The sequence below is a fragment of the Agrilus planipennis genome, unplaced genomic scaffold (genome assembly GCF_000699045.2).
Source record: "Agrilus planipennis isolate EAB-ADULT unplaced genomic scaffold, Apla_2.0 scaffold11, whole genome shotgun sequence".
NCBI lineage: Eukaryota > Metazoa > Arthropoda > Insecta > Coleoptera > Buprestidae > Agrilus > Agrilus planipennis.
In genome coordinates, this window is record NW_020440736.1 from 662841 (window position 1) to 671963 (window position 9123).

A 9123-nucleotide genomic window follows, 5' to 3' on the forward strand; every position below is an offset into this window, starting at 1 on the left:
AAAATGTTCATATATTTTTAATACAAGTTGTCTTTAAAAAAAAGAAGACTTACAGATTTAATAAACATTGACAATATTTTGTCCCACTGTTCTGCAGCAGCCAATGTATTTAAAAGAACCCATTCGTACTGCAAGTCGCTTATTTTCATCAATTTTTTAAATTCTATAATTTTATTTTCGTCAGCACCTTTACTTTTCCAAGTGCTATTGCATAGATTTGTCAGTTCTTCTGTTACTGATTGGCTTTTACTATTTTCAGTTTTTTGCCACTCTATTTAAAACTTAATTAGAATAATTGTGTAATAATAGTATTATAATCTTACTTAAAAAATTTTGATAATCAAGTAAAACAGATTTTTCCCTCTCTGAAACAATTTCTCCAAAATGTTCCACAATAAAATGCCCTAATTTTGATAACACTCCTTCAACACTTGGAATATCTACGCTAGCCATATAAAATATCTCAATCTGTTGGTAAAAAGGAGTATAAATAATAACTACATAATTTCCTTTGAATAGACCTACAATTTCTGAACTAGATCCCACTGACAATAGTGTATTTGATAATTGTTGGGTTTGCAATCTGCTCCCTAAGTATGATAAGTACTGGTGCCATGCTTCTTTCCTTTTACTTATTATACGATGAAAATTTGATGAATTTAATGTATTCAATAAAAATAGAACAACCTACAAATACTCTTAGGAATAAATAAGAATGAACATTAACAAATAGCTATACATTTAATATAACATCACCATCCATAGTGGTGGTGGCTTCATCAAGTAATTCTTCTTTTTCCATTAATGAATGATAACATATCAAGTTATACGGTTGGTTTAGTACCATTCTTTTGATAGTCTCTTTTACTTCTCTATATGCAGGCTTACTTTGTAAGACATCATCCAAAACTAAATATAATTACTAACTTTTTAAAACTACATCATGAAATATTTACCAGCATCTAAGTTCTTTTTTGATATAACTGTTTGAATAGGTAAAACATATAAATCAGTGTCCAGTGGTGATGATGAGAAAGCTGATTCAATTGAGTTTGCCTCAAAAGTAAGTGTACTGTTTGTAAACAGCCCTTTCGAAGTATCCTACAATTTCACATTTTAAGCATTTATTTTCCAAACAACAACGACGTATTTAATACTTACATCTTCATCATCAAAACTGAACCCAGTGCTTAAGCTTCTATTCCAATAATCATCTGTTTTATTTGTTGACATAACTTTACTTTTATTACTATGAAAGAACACTTAACAAAAGCAACATAAAACCATTTCAGAAATACAAAGAATGGGCTCTATTAACTCTTATTTTTACAAATGTTTAAATATAAACAAAACAACTAATTTTACGAGGTTATGTTATATTGAATAAGCATGTAATAACAAAGAAAACTGTATTGCCTGCAGAGTTCAAAAGTTAGTTCCTGCTTATTAGCGTCATGATCGCCCTGTCGGTTAAAAGTGGAACTTTGAACATTCAAAATTTAAACGTGAATTTATGAATAAACGAAGAAGGTTTTTCACCAGTACTTCAGTAAGTTTTTAAATAATAATTCATAAAACAAAGTAGAGAGTTAAAAAAATTCTAATGTATTTTGTTATTTCTAATCGTAAATTGTATTATAAGAAAATGTGGTATTTTCTGTTTTTCTTTCTTTTATGAAAACGATTTTGGAGTTAATACAACTTTCCTTTTTTGAACTTAAAATAGAAAATAAGAACACAAATTGAAGCCAATACGTCAAAACGTAAGCTACAAAACTTAATAGATATTAAAAAATTCAATTACTCATTATAAACGTATTGTACAGTCAATAAAAGAAATAATGACTCAACATTCTAAATACATGGGCTTCTTGTTAGAAACGCAGACTTCGATCAAATCAAAAATGTTATGTAATTATACGTGTTTTTGAAAATTTTTATAGGTTTTAGTACAAAATATGTGATTAAATTTAAACTGACACTACTGCATAAAATTCCATATTCACATCTGGAAATTAGCTTATTCGCATAGATAATGTAATCTTCGCGTAGGTCGATGATAAAGTGTTGAATGTGTTGTCTTTTGTGTAAAAAAATGTTTCATTATTTTCTAAACTTATTGTACAAAGCTTTCAAATGGCGACTATATCTAAATTATACGGAGTTGCGCACCACTGATCTTCCATATTTGAAGCTACCCCTAAATTATTAGTAGCTAAGCCGCGCTGTTGCAAGGTGCTCGCTTTGAAATTTTTCTAATGCCGGGCAAAGGTCTATGTAAGTGAATAATTTTTAATATTTGTGGTTTTTGCGGTTTTATTTTGCTGTTGCTTTTTTCTAATCACGCTTAAGATCGAAATTCAGCTATCTGTTCATAACAAAACGTAGTTCATATTGAACGTACTTATTTACAATCTAAAACAAAATAAACTTAACTTTTTAATTGGGTAAAGTTTTTAACATATTGCTATTTTAGATATTGCTAATAATGAAACTGAGTCCACAGAATGTTTGACTTTTTTCGTAATTTTTGATAAAAAGAAATAGTTTAATAATTAGTATTTTTTTATTTCTGTAATCACTTGTTCTTAGTTTACATATGTAATACAGATTGCCGATGATAACTTTATTTCTTTTTTTATAAAGTTTGTTAAAAGTGGTTGCAATAAGTAGTGCGTGATCTCTTTAAATTTTAATAACTTTTGTGTTCATGCACGACAATTTTGGTACCTGACTATAACTGTGACATACGTTTCTCAGATTTATTTTAAATTAAATTGAAATTGAGATATTATTATAAAAATGAATGCTGCATCTCAATTCTAATCGAAAACTGAGGTGTGAATTAAAAATTTAATACTTGGCCAATTTTTCATTGTTTGCGTCGATGAACGTGATTGTATTTTTTAAATATGTTTATCAAAAATTAATGAAATATTAATATCGGAAATTTGGACTGGGAATATCATCATTGTAGTTTAATTTATATCGATAAGGATAAATTTGAGAAATTTGTATTGGTCTTAGGCGTGTCACAATATTTCTTAAAATTTAGGGTGCGCAACTACACGGACGCTTTGACCAGTGGTCTAGAAGCGTAGGAGGAATTATTGATCGTTGATACACGCACACGCATATAACATATACCCTTCTCCCTTTTACACACTTTCGTACATTTATACAGAAGGAATGTTATGTTCCATTCGTTATTATATTTTTCTTATAGCCGCAGACTTTTAGTTGATGATCAATAATTTCTCAACGAATGAAAACTTAAATTTCCCCTGCACACACGTACCTACTCATATCTAAAAGCCAATTCTTTTCACTCCTTCCATTTTGATTGTAAACGAAATGAAGGATAACGATACGTAGAGGTCATTCACTTTCAAATTAAATAAACAAAGAATTGACTATCATTATAGTTTCAGATTTTGCATTTTACCAAGATCCTTTATGTTTTCTTAATTGGATAAAACCGAAAAAAAACATATTTTGACTGCTAATCGTAAATAGGTACAAAAACGAACTGTAAAAGATTTCCAGACTCGCGTCCTTTTTATAATAGGTATCACAATTACCCTGTGCGTCATGTACTATCTTCGAACTTAAGAAGAAATTAGAGCGTTCAAGGAAAGCCTTACCGTTATTATTTCTAATTATAGAGAAAGTAAAGAAGCGCAAAATTAAGTTGATGTTTTAATTATATAAAGGGTTTCAATTACTAACAATAATTTCTAATTGTTAACCAAACATTATTAGTGGTTGGAAAATAAAACTTAAATGTAAACTATCGTGGATGAGAGGGTTACTGAAGTTTATTAATGTTCGACTACGTAACAGAATTATATTGAAATTTTTTATAATCCAATATTTGATAGCAGCAGAAGGAAAAAGACAGAAGTTAATTGGAGTATTTCTTAATTAAGTGATCATTCTATAAATACCCAATACGTAATATATTTTCTCGTGCTTACCAAGCTTTAATTTGTCGGTTTTCTTCAGGTGTTACGTTAAAATTGAAAAGTGTAATTTTTGTTTTTGCTTCGATTTAGCATATGGCGATGAAGTAGTTATTTTATTAATAGATTGTGTATCTTATCAATAAAATATAGATAGCCGAAGCTCGGTATATTTCTGAATGTTTTTTTAGTTAAATTTACATTTCCTTCTACAACAAGGAAACGATTTTAAAACTTTATGAACTTTTCGTTTCATATAGTTAATTTATATAACCCGAATAAATTATTTACAACGCATTACAACTTCCCTTCAACAAGGTTTTCATTTACTTTTTTGTGTTCGCAAATAATTAAAATGTAAAATTAATAAAGGGGGTAAAATAGAAACTTCGTATTACATCTGCCGTTCCATTATACATATACGTATATTTATTTATTTTATCGATAAGGTGTGTATTTACACACTTGACAAAATTCTGTTCTGTTGGTACGGTTTAATAAAATATATTTAAAATTATACGTGACATTGTTACACGAAAACAATAGCGTCAAACAGGATTACGTTANATAAGTAAAATTAGGATCGACCGACGTAGATCAATTGCAACTGACCCTAATTAGGGAACTGTGAAAATATATCTTTTAAATAATGGCACTATGGAGAACGATGAAACATTATTCTTAGTTCTCGACAAACCAAAAATGCATTAAAAAATTATTGATGCAACAATTTTCCTAAACTTATAATTAGGAGTTTCACTGATAGAATTGACGTAGCCTGCATTAAATGTGCGTTTTATTTCACCTGACGTTTGCTATAATTAGCACCAATGTGAATAATCAATACCAAATCAATAAGAAAAATACATTTTAATCCTTATATAGCAGATAAAAAGCGAGAATTGGGAAAAAATCTGGACGTGGTTTTTGTTTTTCGGAAAATGACATTGTGTTTAGTTAAAAGATTTTTTTTCGGTGTTAAGTGAACGAAGTGGAAGACAAGCAGGTAAAAATTTGAAATACACATTTGCTGCTAAAAATAGAAAGAGGTATTTACCAATATTTTTTACAGGTCGATAACAGTATAGTAAATTCCCGGTAAAATTTCTTTTGCTAATGTCAAGATAAGAGAACATTTCGGGCCACCGTGTATGTTTAACATCCGAAGTAGGCCTGCTACTATTTTTGCTTAATATGTTATGTACACATATATTGTATGATAGTAGGAGCAATATCAGCAGTGTATAATGGTAACGCTTTGTTCGAATGGCCAATAAATCAAGGGCTGTTCGTGAGCGTAGCCCGAACAGGTCACCGGGTCGAAGGATATGCCGGTGACATCCATGTTCGTAAATCACGCTTGTATTCGTTTATATTTGCAGTGGAGAGTTCTACCTCGGATTTCCGCGCAGCGAACTGCAGGGGGTGTCCTGGTATCGGCTGCTGCACTGGGAAAGTACACGAGAAGCGCAAACCAAACACAGGCTCAGTAAGTTCTACCTCAATGCACCGCACTCACTACATTCCACACTAAAAACTTAACCCACTAATAAACTAATTAAACCCTAAACATTCATTTAAATTAAACGATTTCATATAATCTATTCGTATATAAAACGCCGATGGATAACACAATAATATTATAATTTAAATAACTGCTTGAAATTACAATAAAAATACATAAATTACATTTTATTAATAAACTTTTTCGATAATTAATAGCATACTGTCAACAACAACTCTATGTAATTAATTGTCTTTTCTAATCTATATTAAATATGCTTTTTATAATAATAAAGATTGTGGATAATAAACCCATTCCTTAAAATTACTCCTTAACTTTAATAAAAATTAATATCATTTCTGCTAACATAAAATCTTGCTCCAATAATTACTACCTACGTATAGCCTGGTTTGGTGCAGCTTTCTTCTCTTTTCTTTTTTTATTTTCTCATTGGCTAATTTTAAACATCAGCTGAATCCTAGCAGTGGTTATGGGTAATGAGTAGTGAATTTTTGATGACTGACGAATATTTCGTTGTCTTCTAGTAACCCAATCTGAACAGGAACGTTCTTGTATATTATTAGCACGTTTTCAAAGAAGATCAGGGGAGTGGATTTGGATGCATTGCGTTCTTCAGGTGAAAGAAAGTTCGGAGAGCAACCAACAGCCAGTGATAGTGTGTACAAATCAGGTTCTCAGCGAAGCCGAAGCAGAAGTAATGAGAAACAATAGTTGGCTATACCATTATTACTCGGTGCAAAACAAACTCCAGTATGGACTTTCATATGATATGGGGCCATCGACACGATTGTTATACTACCCAGAGCATCACCCTGTTCCTGATTTCCCTCCAGCTCATGAACCTAGTGATTACACCCACTTGACAACCATGCCGGTAACCTTACAACCGCATATAACTCATCACGCTGTAGCATCCCATTCCCATCATAGTCAACACCATCACCATCATCACCATCGCCATCGACCAGACTGTGAGCCTGTAGATTATTCATACAGCAAAAGGAAACCCAAAGAACTTAATGCCCTTGAGCTAGAAGTAACGAATATGGAAACGGAGACGGCTGGGGAAAGTGCTGGCTTACTGGTTGTTGGACATTTTTCAGAACGACAGAGGACTCTCCTCAAAGTCGATCCTAGTGAACTTATGGAACAATGGAACCCAAGTCCGCCTTGGTCAGATACGCTACAAAAAGTTCCTGACTTGTGTCATCAAGAACTCAGTCCTTACATAGGTAGTACTCCCCCTACACCTACTGCTACTCCTAGGACTCATTCTGAAAATGCTTTTTCTTTTGACTGGATGCCTGAACAGTCTGTGCCAAGCTTGACGATAGTGTCGACGACAGGGGAAGAACCGGAACACCAGCAATGTTGGCATAGTGAACATCGTCTTTTTCCTCTTCAGCCACCCCCTAAAAGAAACTACTCCTCGGAATCTACTGATAGAGTGTCGCCTTGACGATGTGGTGGTACTCTAGCCTAGATCAAGTGCAATATCGTGCTTCCTTATTTATTATTTTCTTTTTATATTTTTGTAGTACAAATTGCACGGGACGGTTAATAGAAATACAAAATTGGGTAACTGTAAATATATATCTCTAAAATAATGGCACTAAGGCCAACGACGAAACACTACTTAGTTCTGGACAAATGAAAAATGCATTAAAAAATTTTTGATGTAACAAATGTCAAACAATTTTCCTAAATTTGTAATGATTAAATTAAATGTGCGTATATACTTCACCTGACGTTTGCCGTAATTAACACTAATATCAATAGTCAATACCAAATCAATAAGAAAGATAATTTTAATCCTTATTTAGTAGAGAAAAAGCAAAAATTGGGAAAAAATCTGGACGTGGTTTTTGTTTTTCGGAAAACGACGTGTTTAGTTAAAAGAATTTTTTTTCGGTGTTAACTGAACGAAATGGAAGACAAGCAGGTTAAAGTTTGAAAAACTTGCTGCTGAAAATAGAAAGAGGTGTTTACCAAAATACACCAAACCAAAAGCAAAATTTTGTTCTAACGATTATTTTTCTTTTCTATTAAATTTTTCGTAAAAATCAAAAACCATTTAAGTAACTTTTAGTGTGACAGCGATAGGAAAAAGTACAAATAAAATTGCCCTTCATTTAAAGGTTTTTTTCGTTACCAAAAAATAAGCTACTAAAAAGGCACTAAACCAGTGGCAAGCAGTTGTTGTTACGATTATTATTGTTTTTTTTGTAATTTTTTGCAAGATCAGAAACGATTTAAGTAACTTTTGGTGTGACAACTTTAGGAATAAGTAAAATTAGGATCGACCGACGTAGATCAATTGCAACTGACCCTAATTAGGGAACTGTGAAAATATATCTTTTAAATAATGGCACTATGGAGAACGATGAAACATTATTCTTAGTTCTCGACAAACCAAAAATGCATTAAAAAATTATTGATGCAACAATTTTCCTAAACTTATAATTAGGAGTTTCACTGATAGAATTGACGTAGCCTGCATTAAATGTGCGTTTTATTTCACCTGACGTTTGCTATAATTAGCACCAATGTGAATAATCAATACCAAATCAATAAGAAAAATACATTTTAATCCTTATATAGCAGATAAAAAGCGAGAATTGGGAAAAAATCTGGACGTGGTTTTTGTTTTTCGGAAAATGACATTGTGTTTAGTTAAAAGATTTTTTTTCGGTGTTAAGTGAACGAAGTGGAAGACAAGCAGGTAAAAATTTGAAATACACATTTGCTGCTAAAAATAGAAAGAGGTATTTACCAATATTTTTTACAGGTCGATAACAGTATAGTAAATTCCCGGTAAAATTTCTTTTGCTAATGTCAAGATAAGAGAACATTTCGGGCCACCGTGTATGTTTAACATCCGAAGTAGGCCTGCTACTATTTTTGCTTAATATGTTATGTACACATATATTGTATGATAGTAGGAGCAATATCAGCAGTGTATAATGGTAACGCTTTGTTCGAATGGCCAATAAATCAAGGGCTGTTCGTGAGCGTAGCCCGAACAGGTCACCGGGTCGAAGGATATGCCGGTGACATCCATGTTCGTAAATCACGCTTGTATTCGTTTATATTTGCAGTGGAGAGTTCTACCTCGGATTTCCGCGCAGCGAACTGCAGGGGGTGTCCTGGTATCGGCTGCTGCACTGGGAAAGTACACGAGAAGCGCAAACCAAACACAGGCTCAGTAAGTTCTACCTCAATGCACCGCACTCACTACATTCCACACTAAAAACTTAACCCACTAATAAACTAATTAAACCCTAAACATTCATTTAAATTAAACGATTTCATATAATCTATTCGTATATAAAACGCCGATGGATAACACAATAATATTATAATTTAAATAACTGCTTGAAATTACAATAAAAATACATAAATTACATTTTATTAATAAACTTTTTCGATAATTAATAGCATACTGTCAACAACAACTCTATGTAATTAATTGTCTTTTCTAATCTATATTAAATATGCTTTTTATAATAATAAAGATTGTGGATAATAAACCCATTCCTTAAAATTACTCCTTAACTTTAATAAAAATTAATATCATTTCTGCTAACATAAAATCTTGCTCCAATAATTACTACCTACGTATAGCCTGGTTTGGTG

General features: G+C 31.8%; 2 protein-coding genes and 1 long non-coding RNA gene across 3 annotated transcripts in view; 2 read left to right on the forward strand and 1 right to left on the reverse strand.

Annotated features, from left to right (window-relative positions):
• Nucleotides 1-7045, forward strand: part of LOC108733846 (neuronal PAS domain-containing protein 4) — a 62703-nt gene extending 55658 nt beyond the window's left edge. The window contains exon 8 of the mRNA XM_025979845.1: nucleotides 6012-7045. Within this exon, the coding sequence (XP_025835630.1) occupies nucleotides 6012-6946 (935 nt within the window). The 3' untranslated portion in view covers nucleotides 6947-7045. The remainder of the gene's footprint in view (nucleotides 1-6011) is intronic.
• On the reverse strand, nucleotides 60-1399 carry LOC112906140. Its single transcript, XR_003232197.1, has 6 exons — nucleotides 1162-1399; nucleotides 957-1101; nucleotides 740-887; nucleotides 526-687; nucleotides 324-468; nucleotides 60-271 (listed from the first exon to the last, which is right to left on the reverse strand). It is a non-coding gene; the product is annotated as an uncharacterized LOC112906140 (long non-coding RNA).
• LOC108733816 overlaps nucleotides 2201-9123 on the forward strand; it is a 15296-nt gene continuing 8373 nt past the window's right edge. The window contains exon 1 of the mRNA XM_018465140.2: nucleotides 2201-2277. The gene's annotated coding sequence lies outside the window, so the exon portion shown is untranslated. The remainder of the gene's footprint in view (nucleotides 2278-9123) is intronic.